Source organism: Rhinopithecus roxellana, chromosome 15 (genome assembly GCF_007565055.1).
Source record: "Rhinopithecus roxellana isolate Shanxi Qingling chromosome 15, ASM756505v1, whole genome shotgun sequence".
In the NCBI taxonomy this organism is placed as follows: Eukaryota; Metazoa; Chordata; class Mammalia; order Primates; family Cercopithecidae; genus Rhinopithecus; species Rhinopithecus roxellana.
The window spans coordinates 18,198,552-18,225,720 of record NC_044563.1 but is presented as its reverse complement, the minus strand read 5'-3'; the positions used below and the strand labels follow the sequence as shown (position 1 = coordinate 18,225,720).

General features: G+C 47.4%; 1 protein-coding gene across 1 annotated transcript; it reads right to left on the bottom strand.

Annotated features, from left to right (window-relative positions):
• Positions 1-23: 23 nt before the first annotated feature.
• On the bottom strand, positions 24-26,367 carry DDB2 (damage specific DNA binding protein 2). Its single transcript, XM_010371096.2, has 10 exons — positions 26,044-26,367; positions 24,830-24,966; positions 24,255-24,446; positions 6,677-6,822; positions 4,966-5,065; positions 4,704-4,881; positions 4,229-4,371; positions 1,584-1,748; positions 1,385-1,430; positions 24-446 (listed from the first exon to the last, which is right to left on the bottom strand). Exons 1-10 carry the CDS (start codon positions 26,168-26,170, stop codon positions 397-399), a joined length of 1,284 nt encoding a protein of 427 aa, XP_010369398.1. The 5' UTR covers positions 26,171-26,367; the 3' UTR covers positions 24-396.
• Positions 26,368-27,169: the final 802 nt, after the last annotated feature.

The following is a 27,169-nucleotide window of genomic DNA, read 5'->3' as shown; positions in this document are numbered from 1 at the left end:
CTTCTGGAAGATCCACACAAAAGCTCAGTCGGATATGGTTTTATTGGCCGTATCAAAAGTGAGCAGAAATCAAATAACTGATTGATCCCTCTGCTACCATCCACTGAGAGGAGGAGAAAAGTCATTTAGTTCCAAGATAACCTTGGTTCCAGGCTAGATACAGAGGGGCCCTTGGGGCAGCTGCGTCACCAACTCTGGAGCAGTCTCTGGAGGTAGGTCCAGAGGATTAACACGAAAGTGTCCCAGTCCCACAGCGCCCCAGCTCCCAGCACCCCTGCTCCAACCCTAGCCATGGATACTTTTGGCCCTTTAACAAATCGCCACCTCTGCTCGCAGGACTTGATCCCATGTGTGGGCTCCAAGGCCTTGTCTGGCCCACACCTTCTTTAGTGTCTCTCATTTCCGGGTCCTGGCTTCCTCCTGGCTCCAGATGAGAATGTGGTAACCTAGGAGGAATGAGACCAGTCTGACTTACACCTTCCGTTACCAGTCTCTCAGAGCCTGGGGCTGGCCTGCAAACCTAGGATTTGGTAAAGAAATACTAGGAAGGCCAGGCACAGTGGCTCACACCTGTAATCCCAGGACTTTGGGAGGCCGAGGCGGGCAGGTCATGAGGTCAGGAGATCGAGATCATCCTGGCTAACACAGTGAAACCCCATCTCTACTAAAAATACAAAAAAGTAGCTGGGCGTGGTAGTGGGCACCTGTAGTCCCAGCTACTCGGGAAGTTGAGGCAGGAGAATGGCGTGAACCCAGAAGGCGGAGTTTGCAGTGAGCCAAGATCGCGCCACTGCACTCCAGCCTGGGGGGACAGAATGAGACTCCTTCTCAAAAAAAAAAAGGAATACTAGGAAACTGGCCGGCATGGTGGCTCACGCCTGTAATCCCAGCGCTTTCGGAGGCCAAGCCGGGCGGATCACCTGAGGTCAGGAGTTTTAGACCAGCCTGGCCAACATGGTAAAAGCCTGTCTCTACTAAAAATATGAAAAAAATTAGGTGGACGTGGTAGCAGGCACCTGTAATCCCAGCTACTCGGGAGGCCGAGGGAGAATCTCTTGAACCCAAGAGGCGGAGGTTGCAGTGAGGCAAGACCATGCCATTGCACTCTAGTCTGGGCCACAAGAGTGAAACTCTGTCTCAAAAAAAAAAAAGAAAAGAAATAAAGAAGTACTAGGAAACTGGACAGTAGCCAGGCATTGCATGACCAAGACAAAGCCAGAGGCATGGAGGGCCTCGGCTAAAGAGACCACTGTCTCCCAGCCATCTTCTTCACGGGCCACTGCCCTGGGGTGAATGTGGCAGGGCGGGGCTGAGGCTGGCCCACACTGAACCTTGGGAAGTAGGATTGGGCTGGGCAAGTCAGATACATCCTCTTCCTACTCACCCATTGCAGAGGCCAGCGTGTCCCCCATGGGATTGAACTCATTGAGCTGCAGAGACAAGAGTGTCAACACGAGGAAAGGGTGAAGGTATTAGCAGAGACATAGAAGGGCACACAAAACCTAATTTCTGGTCATTTTTGGTCAATAAAGTAGGTTGAATCCCTGCTTCCTCCCATCATTATTTGAGGGCCCATGCCTCACCGAACTGATGCCAGAAGATTCTGGGTCATAGAGCTGACACATCATCTTCCCTGAGTTTCCATCAAACACATCGATCGTCCTCAATTCATAGGGGGTACAACTTTTGAAATTAGGATCTGGGTATCGGCCTACGACAATGAGGTTGTAGCGAGGATGCCAGGCTGCCTAGGAGATGGAGAGGCCGGTCATGAGAGTAAACACAGAACATGACCAAGAGGAGCATCAAAAACAAACATCAACGAAGAGGGACATCAAAAGTATTCTTTGGGCTGAGCGCGGTGGCTCACTCCTATAATCTCAACACTTTGGGAGGCCGAGGCGGGCGGATCACGAGGCCAGGCGATCAAGACCATCCTGGCTAACATGGTGAAACCCTGTCTCTACTAAAAATACCAAAAAAAAAAATTAGCTGGGCGTGGTGGCACATGCCTATAGTTCCAGCTACTCGGGAGGCTGAGGCAGGGGAATCACTTGAATCTGGGAGGCGAAGATTGCAGCGAGCCAAGATGATGCCACTGCATTCCAGCCTAGGGGACAGAGCAAGACTCTGTCTCAAAAGAAAAAAAAAAAAAAGGTATTATTTGCCAGTAACAAGCCAACCTAATAATGGAGGTCTTATAGAAAACGACAAGAATGGTTTTTGGTTGTGTTTGCCTCTGCCATTGTACATTTTTAATGCCTAGCTGGCCTCCCTGGCCCTTAGGGCAGCTTCAGGCCTTCTCCCTCACTTGCATTTCCTAAGATCATGCCAACTGATAAACGTTTTCACCTCAGCCTGACCCAGATATTAGCCTAAGAGGTCAGCCTACAACAAAGCAAAAGAAGCCTCTGGTGACCAAAACCTAACAGGACTTCAGTTCTAGAGGAACCCCACTATCATCCCGCCTCCGTCAGCATGAATTACTAAGAGTTGAGTATAAAATTGCTACTGGCTAAAAAAGAGAAGGAAACCCACATTCCCCAGATCACCCCACTAAAAAAAATCTGGCGGTTATTAAAATGACAAAATTGGATGGGATTTTCCTAATTAAACTTCTCAAGGAAGTTTTGAAGGAGGAAAGACATGGTTAGCAGGAAGGAAGAAATAGTACATGCAAAGGATTAGAAGTAAGTCACAAATCACAGGAAGCTGTAATGACTTACGACACCTGGCTAGATACAAACTGGGACATGGGGACAGATGGATTATTAGGAACACTGATGGATTAACAGGCACACCAACTGGGGAAGGATTCTTGACATTATTTATTAAGAGCTTGGATGTGATTGAGGTACATGGGGGCCACTCAATATTCAATCATCATTTATTGAGTACTTACCAGTACTTACCAGGTGCTGGGCATCGGGCCAAGTGCTTTAAGTATACTGACTCATCCTCATAACAATCCTATCAGTTAGAGACTAGTATTCCCTTTTTGCAGATGAGGAAACAGATCCAAAATATAAATAATTTGCCCAAGGATTCTAACCCGGGGGGTCTGGCTGCTGGAAACTGGTGCTCCCACCACTCGGCTGAACTGACCAGAGAAGTACAGGCATAAAACCTGAAGATCGGAAGAGGATCTGTAGTTTTGGAAAAGGATGCAGAACTAGCAGAGCTCAGGCTGCATGGGGGCTCAGGCAAGAAGGCATCAAAGGACTTGAAAGCCATTAGTCTTGGGGACTAAGGATAGAGAAGCTATTAACAAGACCCTGAGAAAAGGTGGGAAAATAAAAGACTTATTTTTATTATTAGAAGCACTGAAACCTGCAAGACAAACCAAGAAGGCAAAGTTGCCAGGTGTGGTGGCTCATGCCTGTAACCCCAGCACTTTGGGAGGCCAAGGCGGGAGGATAGCTTCAACCTAGGAGTTCAAGACCAGCTTGGGCAACATGGCAAAACCCCATCTCTACAAAAAATAAAAAAATTAGCTGGGTGTGGTGGCGCACACCTGTAGTCCAATCTACTCCCAAGGCTAAGATGGAAGGATTGCTTGAACCCAGGAGGTTGAGGCTGCAGTGAGCTATGTTTGTGCCACTGCACTCCAGCCTGGGTGACAGAGCAAGACCCTGTTTCAAGGAAAAAAAAAAAAAAAAAGGACCAGCCTGGGTAACACAGGAATACCCTGTCTCTAAAAAACAAAAAGCAAAAAAAAAAAAAAAAAAAAAAAAAAAAAAAAAAAAAAAAAACACACACACAAACAAAACAATGAGGCAGGATGATCGCTTGAGCCTGGGAGATCAAGGCTGCAATGAACCATGATTGCCCCACTGTACTCCCAGCTGGGTGACAGAGCGACACCCTGCCTTTAAAAAAAAAAAAAGGTGAAGGTTTGTGGGTCAACTGTACACAGGTAACTGAAGCTGAGAAGACAGAACAGAGGGTCAGGATCTTAGAAAATGCTCACCGTGAGATCAGAGCTGGGCTGAAAAAACTCAGAAAAATACCTTATCAGAGAGACAGAAAGAAAACTCAACCATATGGAATGGCAGAAGTGGGATAAAAGGAAGAGAGAGAGGCAAAGGGTAAGAGATGCTCTGTGCTTAGGCCAGGAGCGATCTGGGGTGGCAGGCTTACCACATCAGCCCTTCCCCACCGTGGGCAGACCTGCTCCAGCCTCATGATCACAGCTTCCTTCTGCGAGCTTCTTCCCGCCGCCACTCACCTTGATGGGTGTGAGGTGCTGGAAGTGGCGGTGAGGGTGCGGGATCAGGCCCAGGGGGCAGTCCCACTGGGAAGCAGAGTAAACTCGGATCTCGCTCTTCTGGTCCGTGGTCAGGAGCCGGGCTCCATCGGGACTGAAACAAGCTGGCAAAGTGAAAAGCCCCTGAGCTGTATGAACCACGAGCCCCCTGTGGTCCTGGCCTTGCAGGCCTTCTCCTGTAGGGGTACCCTCCCTACCACTCCTCTCTAGACAGGAGCGGAAGGGAAGAGGTGAATCTGGGCTGTGAACAACAACGAAATTCTGGTAACTCAGCAGTTGATGGGGACAGCCACAGCCACAAAGGTTCCCAGACATCAGCTTGGCAGACGCTATCAGGGGTAAAGGTTTGTGGTAGTGGCTTCCATGCTGAGGGAACACCCCAGCAGTAGTCAGATAGGCAGGGTCTGCAGGAGAGATGAGGTCTGGGATATCACACCTGCGTTGACAGGATGCCTGTGCGGCAGCGAGTAGAGGAAGCTGGCTTTCCCTCTAACCTGGCGCAGGTCCCAGATTTTCACTGTTTGATCTACGGAGGCTGTGGCCAGGAACCAATCACAGCATGGGTTCAGGGCCACATGCGTCACTTTCTTTTTGTGCATTCTGAGATTCCAAAGCTGCAGAGAAGAGCTCGGTTCAGGTGGGGACACAGAACCGAGGCGGGGATGAGGGAGGGAAAGGCAGGACCTGGGAGAACGCACCTCTTTGCCATCCATGTTCAGCAGGATCACGTTCCCCACGTTGTCTCCTGTGACCACCATTCGGCTACTGGCGGACACATCCAGGCTACAAAACCAGATGCTGGAGGGAAAGACTGTGTTGTAAGATCCTTGGGGACAGAGATAGGCCTGTTTACTCACTGTTGCTGCTCCAATGACTAACCCACAGTGGGCATTCAATAAATATTTGTTGAATGAATGAATAACTGTCTTGCCATGGATTCCTAGCGAGGAACATTCAGACTGCTCTACCGTCCAGACAGAGGGAATGGGATAATGGGGCTCAGAAATCTGTCCGGTTACTGCTGGGCCCAAGATCCCCAGCTCCTAAGAGTCTCTGAAGCAGACAAAGCTCAGACCATAAAGCAAGCCCCAGGGCACGCCTACTCCCACCCCACCCCCCGGGTTCTGAGCAAGCCTCCTTTACTGCTCTCTCCTTTCACTCTCCACCCTTTGGGCCAAAGGAGACACAAGCCAAACAGGGATTGCCTGGCTCTGTTCCTCAGAGCTGGCTGGAAAGGCACTTCTGCCCCCTTCTGAACACTGAGGGAAAAAACACACGACCAGGAGCTCTTCTGGTCCCTCAAACCACTGGACTGGGAGGCTGACTAGGCGGGTGCTTCAGGGATCCTGCTATCCAGCCAGAGGAGCTCAGCTCACAGTTTTTCTCTCAAACCCTCAAATCCATGCTACACTGACTTTTGCCATCCCCTATGAATATTTTCAAGCAGGAAGATTTCTTGCGGAAAACTAGCCTGGAGCCTTGTCTATCCAATCGCCTGCTGAATTGCGCATGCACTCCTCATCCCTGCAGGACAGCCCAGGATCCCATCCAATGCTAGTTACACCCCAGCACCCTCACTTATTCCTCAGGGAGCAGTCAGAGTCCTGGCTCTAGCTGGAAATCAAAGTGACGAGTATTCTGTAACTTCTTCTTTTTTTTTTTGAGATGGAATTTCACTCTTGTTGCTCAGCCTGGAGTGCAATGGCGCAATCTCGGCTCACTGCAACCTCTGCCTCCTGGGTTCAAGCTATTCTCTTGCTTCAGACTCCCAAGTAGCTGGGAATTACAGGCACCTACCACGATGTCCGGCTCATTTTTTGTATTGTTAGTAGAGATGGGGTTTCACCATGTTGGCCAGGCTGGTCTTGAACTCCTGACCTCAGGTGATCCACCCACCTTGGCCTCCCAAAGTGCTGGGATTACAGGCATGAGCCACCGCACCCAGCTGCATTCTGTAATTTCTCCAGCCACCTTCTCTTGGGAAGTCCAGAGCACTTTATGGACAAGATTCCATCCATGTAAGCTTCCACCCAGGAACAGCTCAGGTCATTACACCACAGTGAGTGCAGGGAATTCAGTCTCAAGTTCTTAGCTGTTGCTCCATTCTCTAGGTGGCTTTCTGGGCCTGTGCCATGCTGGCTTATCTAGTGAAGGTCAAGGTCTAGTCTAATACAGGTATGACTTACAGAAGAGCTGAGGCTCCAGAACACCTTCCCAAAGCAGTAACCCACCTGGACCAAAGTGAGGGTGGCCAAGGAGCAGTTTGAGAAAGAGAAAAGGGCGGAAAGTGGCTGACATCTTTCCTTTCTTCCCTGTGCCAGGTTGGGTTAAGGAAATGGGATCTGGATGCTCTTGCCGGAACTACACCTAAGCTTAGAAGCCCTTTCCCCTCCTAGTTAAACTACTCACTTGATGGTGTCTGAGCTGGCAAAAACTCGTAGAATGTTGCCTTTAAAGTCTTGCAGCCTAGTTGTTCCCTCCATTGAGGAGGCGTAAAACTGGTTGGTATTGAGAGGGTTAAACTTCAGCCCAGTGATGCTCCCTCCAGCTCCAATCTAACACGAGGAAGGAAAAAGCCAGTGAGTGATGATGGGCCTGGCAGTGAGGAACCAGGCCTGGGCACACGTGCTGCGCTGTCACAGAAGCACCAACGAGCAGTGTGTGGGGACAGGTCAGCTTGGACACCTAAACACTAGGACGCTCTCCACAGGGCCTTCACTTCTTTTTCTTTTCCTTTGAAATAGGGTCTTTCTCTGTCACTTAGACTGAAGTGCAGTGGCACGAACACGGCTCACTGCAGCCTCAATCTCCCAGGCTCAAGTGATCCTCTCACCTCAGCCTCCCAAGTAGCTGGGACTACAGGTGCACACACCATGCCCAGTTCATTTTTGTATTTTTTTTTTTTTTAAAGATGGTGTTTTGTCATGTTGCCCAGGCTGGTCTTGAACTCTTGCGCTCAAGCGATCTGCCCACCTTGGCCTCCCTAAGTGCTGGCATTACAAGTGCTAATTTTTAAAAAATTGTTGGTAGAGACAGGGTCTCATTGTGGTGCCCAGGCTGGTCTCAAACTCCTGAGCTCAAGCGATCCTCCTGCCGTGGCTTCCCAAAGTGCTAAGATTTACAGGCATGAGCCACTTCGCCTGGCCTGTTCTTTTCTTTCCTTTCTTTCTTTCTCTTTCTTCCTCCCTCCCTCCCTTCCTCCCTTCCTTCCTTTCCTTTTTTTTTTTGTTTTTCTTTTGAGATGGAGTCCCACTCTGTCACCCAGGCTGGAGTGCAATGGCGTGATCTCGGCTCATTGCAACCTCCGCCTTCTAGGTTCAAGCGATTCTCCTGGCTCAGCCTCCCAAGCAGCTGGGATTACAGGTGCCCACCACCACGCATGGCTAAATTTTGTATTTTTAGAAGAGATGGGGTTTCACCATGTTGGCCAGGCTAGTCTTGAACTCCTGACCTCAGGTGATCCGCCAGCCTCAGCCTCCCAAAGTGCTGGGATTATAAGCTTGAGCCACTAAGTCTGGCCTCCCTTCATTTCTTAAGGCTTTATTTTTACTTTCTTTTTTTTAATTAACATATAGCAAATTTGGGGTATACAGTTCTCTGAATTTTAACATATGTATAGATTTAAATAGCCACCACCCAAATCAAAATGCAGAACATTTGCAACAGCCCAAAAACTCCATTGTGCTATCCCATTGCAATCACACCCTCCCCTCGCCCCCAGCCCCTGGCTGATCTATTCTCTGTCACTATTGTTTTGCCCTCATAGAATGTCCAATAGACCGGGCACAGTAATCCCACCAGCTGGGAGACTGAGGCGGGGGGACTGCTTGAGGCCAGGAGTTCCAGGCCAGCCTGAGCAATATAGGGAGACCCCCATCTCTACAAAAAAAAAATATATATATATATGTATAGATAGATAGATAGATAGATAGATAGATAGATAGATAGATAGGCATGGTGGTAGGTGCCTGTGGTTCTAGCTACTCAGAAGGCTGAGGTGGGAGGATGACGGAAGCCTGGAGGTCGAGGCTGTAGTGAGTTGTGATCACATCACTGCACTCTAGCGTGGGTGACAGAGCAAGATCCTGTCTCTAAAAATAAAATTAAATTAAATTAAAAATAGAATTAAAAATAGAATGTCGTGTAAATGAATTAGGCAGTATGCAACCTTTTGAGATTGTCTTGTTTCATGTCACTCATCATGCCTCTGAGATTCATCTGAGTTTGCTGTATCAACAGCTCATCTCATTTTATTGCTGAGGTATTCCATTTTATGGATGTGCCCTAATTTGTTATTCCCAAAGTGCTTTCTTTAGAAGAGCTTCAGCTCAGAGCAGTGGCGGAGTCAGGAGGGCAAGAGTCAGATCTGTGCCCCTTCCTATTCTTCCAGTCATCCCAGAAAACTATGATGAAAGTAATCATGATAATATCATGGCTTAACCTTATTAATTGCTTACTATGTATTAGGCACTGTTTTTTTGGGGGGATTTTCTTTCTTTTTTTTTTTTTTTGAGATGGAGTCTTGCTCTGTCGCCCAGGCTGGAGTGCGGTGGCACAACCTCACCTCACTGCAGCCTCCACCTCCTGGATTCAAGCGATCCTCCTGCCTCAGCCTCCTGAGTAGCTGGGATTACATGCCCGTACCATCACACCCGGCTAATTTTTGTATTTTTAGTAAAGACGGGTTTCACCATGTTGGTCAGGCTGGTCTGGAACTCCCAACTTCAGGAGATTGGCCTGCCTCAGCTTCCCAAAGTGCTGGGATTACAGGCGTGAGCCACTGTGCCTGGGCAGGCACTGTTTTAAGAACTTTACATCCCCAAGATGTAAACTTTTCCACTTCTTCCTTACGCTGCAGCTATCCCAGCCTCGTAGAACTGTACAAGTTCCTCTATGCAACAACCACTTAGCTATCGCAACATACTAACTGGCACGTTCCCTTCCCTCTATAAAACATTCTAACCTCACGGTCATTCTAATGCTCACGGTCTGCCAAATGCTTGCTGGTAGTATGATAATCATCTGCTCCCTCCAGTTGAGTTCTATGCTTACCAAACCAAGGGATGGTTGTAGTTGTTCTCAAATCTGTTTATTCCAGTTGCATCTTTTATTGTAATTAATACCAAATTTAATTAAGCATGTAAACTGATGAAATACGTGCAAAAACAAAGGACATTGTTACTTCTACAAAAGCCGTGTTGAAAGCTTTGGGAGAACTCGGTAATGAGTTGCAAAAAGAATAGCCATTGGCTGGGCACAGTAGCTTACATCTATAATCCCAGTATTTTGGGGGGCTGGGGCAGGAGAATCGCTTAAGGCCAGGAGTTCGAAACCTTGATGCAGTGGTGCAATCCTGGCTCAGTGTAGCCCCAACCTCCTGGGCTCAAGCAGTCCTCCCACTGCCTCAGCCTCCCAAGTATCTGGGGCTATAGGTGTGTGTCACCAGTTTTTATTATTTATTTATTTTTTTTAGAGACGAGGTCTCACTATGTAACTCAGGCTGGTCTCAAATTCCTGGGCTCAAGCAATCCTTCCACCTCAGTGTCCCAAAGTCCTGTTACAGGCATGACCCACTGGGTCCAGCCTCTATAAAAAATTATTAAAAATCAGCTGGAGGCCAGGCGTGGTGGCTCAAGCCTGTAATCCCAGCACTTTGGGAGGCCGAGATGGGCGGATCACAAGGTCAGGAGATCGAGACCATCCTGGCTAACACGGTGAAACCCCGTCTCTACTAAAAATACAAAAAAACTAGCTGGGCGAGGTGCCGGGCGCCTGTAGTCCCAGCTACTCCGGAGGCTGAGGCAGGAGAATGGCGTGAACCCGGGAGGCGGAGCTTGCAGTGAGCTGAGATCCGGCCACTGCACTCCAGCCTGGGCGACAGAGTGAGACTCCGTCTCAAAAAAAAAAAAAAAAAAAATCAGCTGGGAGTGATGGTGCACACCTGTGCTCATAGCTATTCAAGAGGCTGAGGCGGGATGATGACTTGAGCCCAAGAGTTCAAGGCTGCAGTAAGCTATGATCCTACCACTGCATTCCAGCCTGGGCAGCAGAGCAAGACCCTATCTCTATTGGAAAAAAAAAAAAAAGAGCCATCAAATTAAGCATGGGGTGAGACACTTATAAAAGATTAAGGTAATAAAGCTGTAAAAAGAATCTGCAATCAGATTGCTTCACAACTGTCTTTACTTTGTATACTGAAAATCATAATTTCGTATCAATGTCTTCAATTTGAATTCAACACCACAGAGTTGATTCGAGTTTCTCTCTTTCCATATTTATAATTCCCTTCTTTGACAGTGAAAAATGTGGTTCCCATTATACTCAATATACTTACATATTTGATTAATCTCCTTGTATTTAACCAGTCTTCCACTATTGCTGCCACACACCCCCCAAATGCACGTCTTCCTTAGGATGCTTGGACTTTTACCCTCCCGAGGGCACAGTCACCCTCTCCTCTCTCTCCACTCCCTCAACCATGCAGACACAACTTCCTTGCCCATATCAGGCGCCATGGCCGCCCCTCTCCATGCAAAAGCCCTGCTCACCCCACTCGACTCCGCCACCCCACTCTAGACTTCCCTGTGGGTCAGCCTCCTTACCCCCACTTCAGACTTCACTATTCCATGCCTGGCCTCCTGTACTTTCCACCCCTTCCTGCACGGATGCCCCTCTGATCTTGCTTGGGCCCAGTCTCTATGTACTGAGCTGCCACCTGCCACCTGCCATCCACCTCAGCTTCAGGGGCCCCAGCATCTGGTACTTCCAGCACTGTAGCCTCCCTACTACATAAACATCTATCTTGCTTGAGCCTACCTAATGACTTTTGGTTTGAACTGTTCAGGAAGGGAAAAAGAAGATGATGAAAGAGGAAGATAGATAGATAGATAGATAGATAGATAGATAGATAGATAGATAGATAGATAGATAGATAGAAAGAATTTTTTTTTTTTTTTTTTGAGATGGAGTCTCACTCTAGCCCAGGCTGGAGTGCAATGGTGCGATCTCAGCTCACTGCAATCTCTGCCTCCCAGGTTTAAGCAATTCTCTAGCCTCAGCCTCCCAAGTACCTGGGATTACAGGCTCACGCCACCACGCTTAACTAAGTTTTGTATTTTTAGTAGATATGGAGTTTCATCATGTTGGCCAGGCTGGTCTCGAACTCCTGACCTCATGTGATCTGCTTGCCTCGGCCTCCCAAAGTGCTGGGATTACAGTCATGAGCCACCAGACCTGGCTGAGGAAGAGATACTGATCTTTCTTTTTTTTTTATTTTTATTTATTTATTTTTTGAGACAGAGTCCCACACTGTTGCCCAGGCTGGAGTGCAGTGACACAATCTTGGCTCACGGCAACCTCTGCCTCCTGGGTTCAAGCAATTCCCCTGCCTCAGCTTCCCGAGTAGCTGGAATTACAGGTACCTGCTACCATGCTCGGCGAATTTTTGTGTATTTTTAGTAGAGACAGAGTTTTGCCATGTTGGCCAGGCTGGCCTCAAACTCCTGACCTCAGGTGATCTGCCCACTTTGGCCACCCAAAGTGCTGAGATTACAGGAGTGAGCCACCGCACCCAGCTAGATATTGATCTTAAATCCTCCCTCTCCACAGACTAGAAAACAAGGGAATCATTCCCAAGCTAATGAGGGCAGCATAATCTTTTTTTTTGAGACAGAGTCGTGCTCTGTCGCTCAGGCTGGACCACAGTAGTGCAATCTCAGCTTACTACAACCTCTGCCTCCTGGGCTCAAGCAATTCTCAGAAATCAGCATCATCTTTTTTTTTTTTTTTTTTTTTTTTTGAGACGGAGTCTCGCTCTGTCGCCCAGGCTGGAGTGCTGTGGCCGGATCCCAGCTCACTGCAAGCTCCGCCTCCCGGGTTCCCGCCATTCTCCTGCCTCAGCCTCCGGAGTAGCTGGGACTACAGGCGCCCGCCACCTCGCCCGGCTAATTTTTTATATTTTTTAGTAGAGACGGGGTTTCACCGTGTTAGCCAGGATGGTCTCGATCTCCTGACCTCGTGATCCACCCGTCTCGGCCTCCCAAAGTGCTGGGATTACAGGCTTGAGCCACCGCGCCCGGCCCTTTTTTTTTTTTTTTTGAGACGGAGCCCCAGTCTGTTGCCAGGCTAGAATGCAGTGGCGTGATCTCGGCTCACTGCAACCTCTGCTTCCCAGGTTCAAACAATTCTCCTGCCTCAGCCTCCCAGGTAGCTGGGATGACAGGAGTGCTCCACCACACCCAGTTAATTTTTGCATATTTAGTACAGACTGGGTTTCACCATGTTGGCCAGGATGGTCTCCATCTCCTGACTTTGTGACCTGCCCGCCTCGGCCTCCCAAAGTGCTGGAATTACTGGAGTGATACACCGCGCCCAGCCAGAAATGAGCATAATCCCGATACACAAATGTGACAAGGATTTGGCCAATTTTACACATGAACACAGATGCAAAGATCTTAAAATATTTGCCAACTCAATCTAGTAATATTTAAAAATGATAAATACATCATGGCCAGGATGAACTTATTCCAAGAATGCAAGGTTGGTTCACTATTAAAAAATCAGGCTAGCTTAGCGTGTTGGTAGGTGCCTGTAATTCCAGCTTCTTGGGAGGCTGAGGCAGGAGAATTGCTTGAACCTGGGAGGCAGAGGTTGCAGTGAGTCAAGATCACACCATTGCATTCCAGCCTGGGCAACAAGAGTGAAACTCCATCTCAAAATTAAAAAAAAAAAAAAAAAAAAAAAAAAAATCAGGCATCAAAAGAAACAATCCACAGAGTGAAAAGGCAATCTATGAAGTGGGAGAAGATATTTTCAAATCATAGATCTGATAAGAGGTTAATATCATGGCCGGGCACAGTGTCTCACACCTGTAATCCCAGCACTTTGGGAGGCCGAGGTGGGCGGATCACCTGAGGTCAGGAGTTTAAGACCAGCCTGGCCAACATGGTGAAACCCTGTCTCTACTAAAAATACAAAAATTAGCCGGGCGTGGTGGCTCACGCCTGTAATCCCAGCTACTCAGGAGGCTGAGGCAGGAGAATTGCTTGAACCCGGGAGGTGGAGATTTCAGTGAGTGGAGATTGCGCCATTACACTCCAGCCTGCACGACAGGAGCGAAACTCCATCTCAAAAAACAAAAACAAAAACAAACAAACAAAAAAAAGAGGTTAATATCCAGAATATATAAAGAACCCCTACAAAACAACAACAAATAACCCAACTAAAAGCAGGCAAAGAGGAGTTCAAGACCAGCCTGGGAGACTAGCAAGACCCAGTTTCTATGAAAAAATATTTTTTTTAAGTTAGAAAGTCCTTTCTGTAAGAGATAGTGAAAAAAACAAAATAAAACAAAGTTAGCAGGGTATGGTGGCAAGCACCTGCAGTCCCAGCCTACTCTGACTAAGGCAGCAGGATGACTAGAGCCCAGAAGTTCGAGGCTGCAGTGAGCTATGATCATGCCACTGCACTGCAGCCTAGGTGACCAAGTAAGACCCTGTTTCAAAAAAAAAAAAAAAAAAAGGCAAAGGACTTGAATAGACATTCCTTCAAAGAAAATATACAAATGGCCAAGAAGCACACGTAAAGATGCTCAGCATCACTAATCATTTGAGAAATGCAAATGAAACTACACTGCTATCACCTCACATCGCTTAGGACGGCCACTATCAAAAAAACAGAAAAGGCTGAGCATGGTGGCTCACGCCTGTAATCCCAGCAATTTGGGAGGCCAAGGCAGGTGAATCACCTGAGGTCAGGAGTTCAAGACCAGCCTGGCCAACATGGCAAAACCCATCTCTACTGAACATACAAAAATTAGCTGGGCATGGTGGTGTGTGCCTATAATCTCAGCTACTCTGGAGGCTGAGTCAGGAGAATTAGTTGAACTCGGGAGGCAGAGGTTGCAGTAAGCTGATTCTACGCCACTGCATTCCAGCCTGGGTGACAGAGGGAGACTCCATCTCAAAAAAAAAAAAAAAAGAAAAGAAAAGAAATGTGGGTGAGGAAGTGGGGAAGTAGGAACATTTGTACACTGCTGATGGGAACGTGAGATGGTATAGCCAGTATGGTAAACAGTATGGTGGTTCCTCAAAAAATGAACAACAGAATTACCATTTGATGAAGCAAGCCTACTTACTGGCATTAGCCCCAAAGAACTGAAGTCGGGGTCTCAAAGGGATATTTGCACACCCATATTCACTGCAGCATTATTCACAATAGCCAAAAGATGAAGTCAACCTAAGTGTCTGCCAGTGAATAAACAGATAAACAGAAGGTGGAACACACGAATGATGGAATATTATTCAGCCTTAAAAAAGAAGGAAATTCTGCCACATGCTACAATATGGATGAATCTTAAAACACTGCATTAAGGGAAATAAGCATGTCATAAAAAGACAAATACTGTATGATTCTACTTAGATGAGATATCTAAAGTAGTCAAACTCACAGAAGCAGAAAGTAGTACTATGGTTGCCAGGGGATAAGGGGAGGAAGAAGTGGAGACTTGTTGTTCAGTGGGTATAGAGTTTCAATTTTATAAGAAAAAAGTTCCAGTGATCTGTTGTACAACAATGTGAATATAGTTAACATTACTAAACTGTTTACTTAAAAATGGTTAAGATTGTAAATTTTGTTACGTGTTTTCTACCAGTTTTTTTTTTAATCGAGATGGAGTCTTGCTCTGTTGTCCAGGCTGGAGTGCAGTGGCATAATCTCGGGTCACTGCAACCTCTGCCTCCTGGGTTCAAGTGATTCTCCTGTCTCAGCCTCCCAAGTAGCTGGGATTACAGGCGCCTGCCACCATGCTCAGCTGATTTTTTTGTATTTTTAGTAGAGACGGGGTTTCACCATGTTGGCCAGGATGGTCTTGATCTCCTGACCTCGTGATCTGTCCATCTCAGCCTCCCAAAGTGCTGGGATTACAGGTGTGAGACACTGAGCCCGGCCCACAATTTTTTTTAAAAAAGCAGTATTACATGTTAGAGTTTTTTTTTTTTTTTTTAAGACACAGGATCGGGCCAGGCACAGTGTCTCATGCCTGTAATCACAGCACTTTGGGAGGCCAAGGCAGGCAGATCACTTGACGTTAGGAGTCCGAGACCAGCCTGGCCAATATGGTGAAACTTGGTCTCTATTAAAAATACAAAAATTAGCCGGGCGCGGTGGCTTAAGCCTGTAATCCCAGCACTTTGGGAGGCCGAGACGGGTGGATCACGAGGTCAGGAGATCGAGACCATCCTGGCTAACACGGTGAAACCCCGTCTCTACTAAAAAATACAAAAAACTAGCCGGACGAGGTGGCGGGCGCCTGTAGTCCCAGCTACTCAGGAGGCTGAGGCAGGAGAATGGCGTGAACCTGGGAGGCGGAGCTTGCGGTGAGCTGAGATCCAGCCACTGCACTCCAGCCTGGGTGATAGCGAGACTCCGTCTCAAAAAAAAAAAAAAAATACAAAAATTAGCTGGGCGTGGTGGTGCACACCTGTAATCCCAGCTACTCGGTAGGCTGAGGCAGGAGGATCGCTTGAACCTGGGAGGTGAAGGTTGCAGTGAGCTGAGATCGTGCCAGTGCATTCCAGCCTGGAGGACAGAGTGAGACCCTGCCTCACAAAAGAAAGAAGAGGAAATAATAAATATGAGGAGAGAAATGGAAGACATGAAAAAAAAAAGATCCAACTTCTAGAGGGGATATGCAGTATCTGAAATGAAAAATACGCTGGGCTACTTTGCCTATGGAATAGCCCTGCTCTGCACAAGCAGGAAAGAGAGGAGAAGAGAGAGGAGAGAAGAGAGTAGAGAGAGGGGAGGGGAGGGGAGGGGAGGGGAAGGAAGAAGGAAGGAAAGAAAGAAAGAAATGAAAAGGAAGGGGAAGGGAAAGGGAAAGGGAAGGAAGGGAAGAAGGAAGGGATTGACAGCAGGTCAGATATTACAGAAGTGAAGATCAGTGAACAACTGCACAAAATGAAACAGGGAAAAAGACAAAAATTAACAGTACAACAATGACCTGCTGGACAATATGTAATTGGAGTCCCAAGAGAAAAAGAACTATTTGTAAGAAATAATGGGTTGGGCAAGGTGGCTCATGCCTGTAATCCCAGCATTTTGGGAGACTGAGGTGGGTGGATCACCAGAGGTCAGGAGTTCAATACCAGTCTGGCCAACATGGTGACACCCCGTCTCTACTTAAAAAAAAAAAAAAAAAAAAAAAAAATAGCCAGGCGAGGTGGTGGGTGCCTGTAATCCCAGCTACTCCAGAGGCTGAGGGAGGGAGAATCGCTTGAACCCTGGAGGTGGAGGTTGCAGTGAGCCGAGATCATGGCACTGCATTCTAGCCTGGGCAACACAGCAAGACTCTGTCTCAAAAAAAAAAAAAATTGCAAATCAAAGAAGCTTAGTGATCTCCACAAGCATATCATAATAATTTTTTTTTTTTTTTTTTTTTGAGATGGAGTCTCTCTCTGTTGCCCGGGCTGGAGTGCAGTGGTGTGATCTTGGCTCCCTGCAAGCTCCACCTCCCGGGTTCACGCCATTCTCCTGCCTCAGCCTCCCGAGTAGCTGGGACTACAGGCGCCCGCCACCACGCCCAGCTAATTTTTTTGTATTTTTAGTAGAGACGGGGTTTCACCATGTTAGCCAGGATGGTCTCAATCTCCTGACCTCGTGATCTGCCCGCCTCGGCCTTCCAAAGTGCTGGGATTACAGGCATGAGCTACCGCGCCCCGCGGTCTCATAATCATTTTTAAAGCCACCAGAAGAAAAATTACATAGGGAGGAACATAAGGATAGCAGCAAACTTCTCATCAGGATGTTTTGTTTTGTTTTTTTAATTGAGACAGGATCTTGCTCTGTCACCCAGACTTGCCGAGCTCACTGAAGCCTTGGACTCCTGGGCTTAAGCAGTTCTCCCACCTCAGCCTCCAGAGTAGCTGGAACTGCAAGTTCAAGCTACCGCTAATTTTTAAGATTTTTTTTGTAGAGATGGGATCTTGCTGTGTTTCCTAGGCTGGTCTTAAAGTCCTGGCCTCAAGAGGACCCCCAGCCTCAGCCTCTCAAAGTGTGGTTACAGGCATGAACCATTGTGCCCAGCTAGAAATCATCTTTATTTTTATTTATTTATTTCTGAGACACAGTCCCGCTCTGTCACCCAGACTGGAGTGCAGTGATGCCATCTTGGCTCACTGCAACCTCTACCTCCCAGATTCAAGCATGATTCTCATGCCTCAGCCTCCTAAGTAGCTGGGATTACTGGTGAGCACCACCAGACCCGGCTAATTTTTGTATTTTTAGTAGAGGCGGGGTTTCATCATGTTGGCCAGGCTGGTCTGGAACTCATGACCAAAATGATCCACTTGCCTTGGCCTCCCAAAGTGCTAGGATTACAGGCGTCAGCCACCACGCCCGGTCTAGAAATCATCTTTAAAGTACTGAAGAAAGAAAGCTGCAAACCAATATATGGTACGTAATAAATAAATACAATTTTGCCGGGCGCGGTGGCTCAAGCCTGTAATCCCAGCACTTTGGGAGGCCGAGATGGGCGGATCACGAGGTCAGGAGATCGAGACCATCCTGGCTAACACGGTGAAACCCCGTCTCTACTAAAAAATACAAAAAACTAGCCGGGCGAGATGGCGGGCGCCTGTAGTCCCAGCTACTCGGGAGGCTGAGGCGGGAGAATGGCGTAAACCCGGGAGGCAGAGCTTGCAGTGAGCTGAGATCCGGCCACTGTACTCCAGCCTGGGCGACAGAGCGAGACTCCGTCTCAAAAAAAAAAAAAAAAAAATAAATAAATAAATAAATAAATACAATTTTAATTTGTCAATTAAAAAATAAAAGTTAAATAATTTTAAAACCTGTGAACCTAGAATTCTATACTTAGCAAAAACATCCTCCCCCAAAATAAAGGCAAAATACTTTTTGAGACAAACAACAGTGGAAGGTATTCATCAACAATCTGCATTATAAGAAATATGAAAGGAATTTCTTCAGGCAGAAGGAAAATATTACCAAAAGGAAATCTGGATCACATGAAAGAATGAAAGCACTGGAAATGACAATATGTGGGTAAATAGAAAAGCCTTTTCTCATTTAAAAAGTATCTTTAAAACATTCCTATTCTATGGCGTGAACCCGGGAGGCGGAGCTTGCAGTGAGCGGAGATCCGGCCACTGCACTCCAGCCTGGGCGACAGAGCAAGACTCCGCCTCAAAAAAAAAAAAAAAAAAAAAAAAAAAAATTCCTATTCTATAATCCAGCCATTCCACTGCTAAGTATTTACTCAAGAAAAATGAAAACATATATCCACACAAATACTTGTACGTGAATGTTCACAGCCACTTTATATGTTGCATTCAAAAACTAGAGAAAATTCCAAATGTCCTTCAACAGGTAAATGAATAAACTGTAGCATATCAATACAATGCGACTGGTTGCAGTGGCTCACGCCTGTAATCCCAGCACTTTGGGAGGCCGAGGCAGGAGGATTGCTTGAGGCCAGGAGTTTGAAAGTAGCCTGTGCAACACAGTGAGACCCCTGTCTCTATAACAAAATTTAAAAATTAGCCAAGTATGGTGGCCTGTGTGTGTAGTGCCAGCTACTCAGGAGGCTGAGGTGGGAGAATCGCTTCAGCCGAGGAGGTTGAGGCTATGCTGAGCCGTGATCATGCCTGCATGACACAGCAAGGCCCTGTCTTAAAAAAAAAAAAAAAAAGGCCGGGCGCGGTGGCTCAAGCCTGTAATCCCAGCACTTTGGGAGGCCGAGGCGGGCGGATCACGAGGTCAGGAGATCGAGACCATCCTGGCTAACATGGTGAAACCCCGTCTCTACTAAAAAATACAAAAAACTAGCCAGGGGAGGTGGCAGGCGCCTGTAGTCCCAGCTACTTGGGAGGCTGAGGCAGGAGAATGGCGTGAACCTGGGAGGCGGAGCTTGCAGTGAGCTGAGATCCGGCCACTGCACTCCAGCCCCGGCCACAGAACGAGACTCAGTCTCAAAAAAAAAAAAAAAAAAAAAAAAACCAGCCAGGTGTGGTGGCTCACACCTGTAATCCCAGCACTTTGGGAGGCCGAGGCAGGCAGATCACGAGGTCAGGATATCCAGACCATCCTGACTAACACGGTGAAACTCCATCTCTAGCCGGGTGTGGCAGTGTATGCCTGTAGTTCCAGCTACTCGGGAGGCCGAGGCAGGAGAATGGTGTGAACCTGGAAGGCGGAGCTTGCAGTGAGCCGACATCGCGCCACTGCACTCCCGCCTGAGTGACAGAGCAAGACTCCGTCTCAAAAAAAACAAAAAACAAAAAACAATGAACCATTATTCAGAAAGATAAAAAACAAAACAACAACAAAAAAAAAACACTACACATAAAAATGTAGATAAATTTCAAATAATTATACTGAAAGAAGTTAGAACAAAAATAAAAGAGCATATATTCTATGATTCTATTTATATATAATTCTAGAAAATGTAAATTAATCTCTAAAAATAAAAAGTAGATCAGCAGTTTACAGTGAATAAGATACTGGGTAGAGAGGAGTGGATTACAAAAGGGCATAGACAACTCATCTATCTCTCACACCCCAAATATACTACAAAGGGGGGAAATGTGAGTTATTTTAATTGTGGTAATGGCTTCACAGTTGTACACATACGTCAAAACTCATCAAATTTTACAATTTATTTATTTATTTATTTATTTATTTACTGCTCCTATGGAGTAGGACTACCCCATAGGCTGAGAACAGCCAAACTGTACACTTAAAATAGGTGCAGTTTATGTCCACTATACCTCAATAAAGAGATAATTTAAAAACCCCAGGCCAGGTGCAGTGGCTCACGCCTGTAATCCCAGCACTTTGGGAGGCCGAGATGGGTGGATCACTTGAGGTCAGGAGTTCGAGACCAGCCTGGCCAATATGGTGAAACCCCATTTCCACTAAAAATATAAAACTTTAGGCCGGGCACGGTGGCTCAAACCTGTAATGCCAACACTTTGGGAGGCCAAGGCAGGTGGATCACCTTAGGCTAGGAGTTCAAGACCAGCCTGGCCAACATGGTGAAACCCCGTCTCTACTAAAAATATAAAAATTAGCTGGGCGTGGTGGTAGGTGCCTGTAATCCCAGCTACTCAGGAGGCTGAGCCAGGAGAATCACTTGATCTCGGGAGGCAGAGGTTGCAGTGGGCCCAAGATCACACTACTGCACTCCAGCCTGGGCAACAGAGTGAGACTCTGTCTCAAAAAAACGAAACAAAACAAAAATTAGCTGGGTGTGGTGGTGCATGCCTATAATCCCAGCTACTTGGGAGGCTGAGGAAGAAGAATTGCTTGAACCCAGGAGGCAGAAGTTGCAGTGAGGTGAGATCACACCACTGCACTCCAGCCTACGAGACAGAGTAAGACTCAGACTCGGAAAAAAAAAAAAAAAAAAAGTGTACACATGCACAGAGGGATGCTGAAAACGGGGATATTGGATCATATTTAATTTATTTTCTATACTTTTTCTGTATTTTTTTATGTAAGAATACTTTTTTTTTTTTTTTGAGAGATGGAGTCTCTCTGTGTCGCCTAGGCTGGAGTGCAGTGGCACCATCTTGGCTCACTGCAATCTCCACCTCCCAGGTTCAAGCGATTCTCCTGCCTCAGATTCCCGAGTAGCTGAGACTACAGGCGTGTGCCACTACTCCCGGCTAATTTTTATATTTTTAGTAGAGACAGGGTTTCATTATGTGTTGGTCAGGCTGGTCTTGAACTCCTGACCTCAGGTGATCCACCCACCTTGGCCTCCCAAAGTGCTGGGATTACAGGCGTGAGCCACTGCACCTGGCCTCATACATTGTTTTTATAATAGTAATAAAATTAAGCTATCTTCATTGTGAAACTATAATACATGTTCCCTTGCCAAGGGCCTGAAGAATGTAAAGGTCACAGCCAAGGTCAGATGACTAAAGAAGTGACAAAATGAGGCACTGTTACTCCTCCAGTAACTGGTCTCAAATCAGCATTCTGCTGTCAGCATCTGAGAGTAAAACCAGACAGTTCTCCTCCAGACTGCCATACCCTTCCTTTGCTCCAACCTAGTTCCCTGCAACTGCAAGTCACGAAATTCAATGCCTAGACCAATCTTCATTACAGTGTAAAGAAAGCTTACACTGTAAAGTTACATGCATGTCATAAGGTGACGCAAAAAAAAAAACAATCTCAGTCTGGCACAAGTTCAAAGCAATTGTCATTACCCTGTTAGTCAGGAAGATCTTCCCCTAGAATACCCTACACTGCTTCTTCCCATCTCCAGGCATAAGCTAAATTCCTCTATTCCCATGTCCTAGACTCCTGGAGAAAACAAGAAAACAAATTTCTTCCTGTCTGAGCTCTGGGTTCTGACTTCAAGCTGCCTTATTGGCAGTCACCTGCCTCTTTAGCTAAGCAGGAAACCTACCCCTCTCTGTCCACAGCACTCCTCTGACTGCCTTTCTGGGGCCTTCTGGCACTTGTTCCTTGAACACCCATCTCACACCTTGAATTCCAGTCTCCCATACCTGTCTAACCTGGCCTTTTCTGGTGGGCTGCTCTCCAAATCCCTCCACTTAAGAGACCTCCTCCTGGGTTCCCCCCATCTCTACCTTTAAACCAGAGTTAGAAAAATAGTGGGCTGAAGCAGAATTCAGCTGAGATGTGTGTTTAATTTTATTCAGTGCCAATATTATGAAGTTCTAGAGGCCCAGCACAGTGGCTTAGCCCTGTAATCCCAAGCAATTTGGGAAGACAAGACAGAAGGATTGCTTGAGGCCAGGAGTTTGAGACCAGCCTGGGCAAAGCAGAGAGACCACATCTCTAAAAATTAGCCAGGCATGGTGGTGCATACCTGTAGTCCCAGCTACATGGGAGGCTGAAGCTGGAGGATTCCTTGAGTCAGGGAGGTGGAGGCTGCAGTGAGCTATGGTTGTGCCACTGCACTCCAGCCTGGGTGACAGAATGAGACTCAAAAAATAAAAAAAATAAAAAAATAATGAAGTTCTGGAGACTGGTTACACAATTTACCTAATGCCATTGAACTGTGCACTTAAAAATGGTTATGAAAGTAAATTTCATGTTATATGTATTTTATCATTATTTTAAAAAAAGTTTTAAATGGCCAAGGTGATAAATTTTATGTTACATGTATTTTACAATTTTTTAAAAACTCAAGATATTCGACATTAAAAAAATGAGGATTTGTGGCTTTGTTTGAAAAAATCACATTTTATAGCACAAGACCTACATTTTTGTACAACGGTCATCTCTAGTTTACCCCTGACGCTACCACCATACATTCTTTTTTTTTTTCCCCGCTCTGTTTGGCTTCTGGAGCCATGTAAGTTTGTGACTCCTGCTCTAAACCCAGTGTCACTTTTCACAGCACAGCCCTCCAATGTTAGCCACCAGCTGGGCTGGCTAAAGGTCTCTTAGAGGGGACAACACACTCACCCCTCAGCAACGGATGATAAACTCTGACACAACAAAGACCATCTCCAAGAACTCTATGCCAAACCTCACCCAATCACATTACGCCTTTCCTTCTTTTCTCTCCATTTACCTAATACTGCTCCTCCTTGCTCATCTGTGGAGTCTCCTCTATTGACTCCAATTCACAAGGGGTTCTTCCTTCTTTCATATTCTGTAGCACTTGGCATCTGTATTGTTAATTACCTCATATGTATACTTCCCATCTCCTCAATTACACTTCAAGCCCCTCATTCATTCAACAAATATAAAGCATCTACTCTAGGCCAGACTGTTCCAGGCACCAGGAATAGAGTGGTGAACCAGACAGGCAAGGTCCCTGCCATCAGTGGGCAAACACATACAAATAAGCATCAGATCTCAGACACTGGCCAACACTTGGGGGAAACATGAAGCAGGGTCATGATACAGGGAATGACAGTGGAGGAGTGGGATCTATGTTATGAGTAAGGACCACCAGTGAAAGCCTCTTTGAAGAGGTAGAATCAGCAAAGATCTGCATGAGAAGACGCCAGCCATGAGAAGACCACGGGGAAAAGCACTCCAGTAAAAGGGAACAGCAATTACAGAGACCGGGTTTCAGGAATAGAAACAACTGGTGTGGCTACAGCATAGGAAGTGAGAAAAGACAGTGGTGTAAGATGAGGTCAGTGTGGTAAGAAGGAGCTTCAATTCTTTTTTTTTTTTTTTTTTTTTTCTGAGATGGAATCTCACTCTGTTGCCCAGGCTGGAGTGCAGTGGCACGATCTCGGCTCACTGCAACCTTCGCCTCCCGGGTTCAAGCGATTCTCCTCCCTCAGCCTCCCAAGTAGGTGGGACTACAGGCGCACGCCACCACATCCAGCTAATTTTTTGTATTTTTAGTAGAGACAGGGTTTCACCATGTTGGCCAGGATGGTCTAGATCTCTCGACCTCGTGGTCAGCCTGCCTTGGCCTCCCAAAGTGCTGGGATTACAGGCGTGAGCCACCGCGCCCGGCCCAGAAGGGGCTTCAATTCTATGGGTGATCAATAGTCTATATCTTCTAGTATTTTAAGGGCAGGCATTAGAAAAATATATATCATCACCATTTACGTATTTGAAAATGCCCACAGTTACTTTTGATCCCAGTCCTCTTCCTGACAATTACTGGATGACATCAATATCCTTTTCATTCCTTCAATAAACACTCCTTATTTTTTTTTTATTATTATTTTTTTGAGATGGAGTTTCACTCTTGTTGCCCAGGCTAAAGCGTAATGGTGCAATCTCGGCTCACTGCAACCTCACCTCCCAGGTTCAAACAATTCTCCTGCCTCAGCCTCCTGAGTAGCTGGGATTACAGGCACCTGCTACCACACCCAGCTAATTTTTGTATTTTTAGTAGAGACGGGGTTTCAGCATGTTGGCCAGGCCGGTCTCAAACTCCAGACCTCAGGTGATCCGCCCGCCTCGGCCTCCCAAAGTGCTGGGATTACTTCTTTAGCACGACCTGGCATGGGGAACTGCTCACCCCTTTGATGAAGGTGGGTTTGTCCTTGATGCCAAAATTCCAGAGCATGATGTCTCCCCCTTTGGAACCCACAGCCACAGTGCTGGGGTGAGTCGGGTGCCACGCCAAGGATGTAGCCCTCCTGTCAAAGGGAGCAGCCTTTTGTAATATCCGGTAAGAATCCAGAGTGTGCAAAAAGGACTGCTGGAGCCCCTGCCAGAGAGAAATGAATTAGGTTGAATTAAAACCCAAGTTCTGGGTAAACTGTAAATCTCTGCCTGCTTCACAGATGAGCCCTAGAGCCAAGTCCTCCCACGAAAGGAAAGCTAACTGCCTGCCCTGTGCATGAAAATATTTGCAATGCACATGAACTAATAATCTGGGAAAGCAAAAGGGGCAGAGTGCATTCCAGCTGGGACCTTTACAACATAAGACTTTTTTACCTGGCTGAGTGCCCAGTAGGCCAGTCACCACAGTCTGGGTGATCGGACCACTCTGACAAGCTGGTGAACCAAGCCATCATCTAATTTGGGAGCATGCAATAGTAAAAATGCACGTGCAAAACCCTTGAGGACTTGAGGCAAAAAATGCCTTACCTGCTGGACAGATGGCCAGGAAGCTCTGCCCAGCTTATGCTGGTGGAGGGTCCTGACGATGCTGCGGCATGGCGGCAGGATCTGTAGGCCAGCCAGCCCCGCCCAGAGGCAGTCTGAGTCACCTCTTCTGCTAGGACCTGCCAAGCAGAACAGACATATTTTCCTCTCCAATCTCACGAAAGGTTTTTCTGCTGAATTCCCTGAAAGGAAGCCTTGTTTCATTCGGCATGGCTAATCTCTGTCTCATCATCTCCTGAGGCCTTTCCATGTCTGTGCGGTCTCACCCAGCACCAGAAATTAAAAAAAAATGAGTAGGGATTTGGCCCCTTCTCCAAAGCACTCCCCCAAACAGTAAGACTGAAATGAAAGTAAATACAATCGTGCAGGGTTCCTGAGACCCCAGCCAAAGAAACACACAAGAATAAAGTACACTGCAGAACTCTTCCCAGTTTGGGCTGCAAAACGAGATGGGACTGGGTCACAATTTTATAAATCACATATAATGCACAATAAAAATATTTTAGGGCAGCATGGCAGAAGTCACCTTTTAGGAAAAGAAGGAATAGGAAGGCCTGAAAATGCTCTTAACTAGGTTACTTCTGGGGAGGTGAGTGAAATTAGAATAGTAATAAAGCAACAACTCCAGATCACCAAACTTGTATTTGAGGACCCAATCACTATAGGTCCGACGTCCTGACAACCAATTCTTTCTTCTCATGGACAAAAACCACTTGATTAACAAGCCCCAGCTCCAGTTTTTGAGTGTCTCGAAACTCCTTATAGCCCCAGGTTCAAGCCCCAGTAAACCTCAGAGAATGAGCTTTCTAAGGAGGGAAGGAATTGGGGGCTTGCACAACTGACCACCTAGGACGTGCAGCTAACAAGCGTGACTATGAAATCCAGCACACACAGTGCCAGGAAAGGTAGGATTCTCTGAAGCCGTCCAAACTGTGCAAGAACCCTGCTACAAACAAGGAATCTGACAAGTCCGTGTGTCTGTTGTTACGGAGCTCGTCTGCTTCCTGTCACCTGGAGGGAGAGGTGTTGAAGCCTAAACGCTCTGGTGTCAAAGAACCTGCAGGTAGAATGCACAGCCGGAGGCATCCGTGACCTGCGCCGGCCTCGGGAGCCTCGGAGCACCCATCCCCCGCTGCAGCCTCCTGCGCGAGCACCCCAAAAGGCGGAAATATTCAAGCAGCAGGCACAGGCAGTACCGGAGCCCTTCGCACAGAGCTTCTTGGCCTCGGGCTCCAGCTCCCGGGGACTCCTGCTCCTCTTGTTCCTGGGGCGTAATACAATCTCGGAGGTCTTCTGGGTTTCTGGGCGTTTCTTGGGAGCCATCGCGTCCTCCGTGCAAAGGGGTACTGTGCTGTATGCGGAGGGAGGATTGAGAGATCTCTGGGGAGAAACAAGGCGGGGACTACAAAACTGCGGGGCCACAGGTAGCCGAGCTAAGCCAACTTCCCGCCAAACATGCCCAGGGCTTGTTCAAACCAGCTCGGAGCTCCGGCCCCACCCGTCTAGGAGACCCCGCCCCTTCCTGGAAGGCGGGAGCGCGGGGAGGGGGCGGTGCCAGCGCTCTCGGGAGGGGCGGGAACTGCGCCAGGGCCTGTGCCAGCCCGGGTCAGCTGACCTGCCCGGAGGAAAGATGGCCCCCGGCTTTATGTTTTATTGTTTCAGCCACAGGGTCTGGCTCTGTCGCCCACGCTGGAGAGCAGTGGCGCGATGATAGGTCAGTGCGGCCTCCACCTCCTGGGCTCAAGCGATCCTCCCACCTCAGCCTCCTAAGTAGATGGGACTACAAGCGTGCGCCACCACGCCCGGCTAATTGCTCTCTCTCTTTTTTTCTTTTTCTGGAGAGACGGGGTCTCGTTATGTTGTCCAGGCCGGTCTTGAACTCATGGGCTTAAGTGATCATCCAGCCTTGGCCTCCCGACACGAACCCTCCTCAGACGAGGCGCTGCCAGGCCTCTGCGGGTCCGAGGAGGAGGCCTGGTGCCAGCCAAGGCCCTGGCTCCCGCCTTGCAACTGGTGATGACGCCCGCTCGGGCTTTGGGATTGGCTGGTAGCTACAAGGTGTAGTTGGGGCGTGGCGGCTTTGGAGAGAGCTAGTACCTTTCCTAAGTTAGACGCTGGGCTCTACCAGCGGTCAGCTTTGCAGTCGGAATCCAGAAACTACAGCCCCATCGAATCCAAGCTGCTTCTCTGTGAAGGGAGAATGATTAGAATGCCTTGCCTTTTTTTTTTTTTCTTCTAGAGACGTCGTCTGTCTTCTGTTACCCAGGCTGGAGTGCAGTGATGTAATCACAGCTCACTGCAGCCTTGACCTCAAGCTTCACT

Excerpts from the sequence above, each read along its gene's own strand:
- DDB2 (XM_010371096.2), bottom strand. The coding sequence starts at position 26,170 with ATGGCTCCCAAGAAACGCCCAGAAACCCAGAAGACCTCCGAGATTGTA. Across the intron at positions 24,447-24,829 it reads CCTGGCCATCTGTCCAGCAG|GGGCTCCAGCAGTCCTTTTT; the intron begins GTAAGGCATTTT and ends TCTCTCTGGCAG. Across the intron at positions 4,882-4,965 it reads TGAACATGGATGGCAAAGAG|CTTTGGAATCTCAGAATGCA; the intron begins GTGCGTTCTCCC and ends TCTTCTCTGCAG.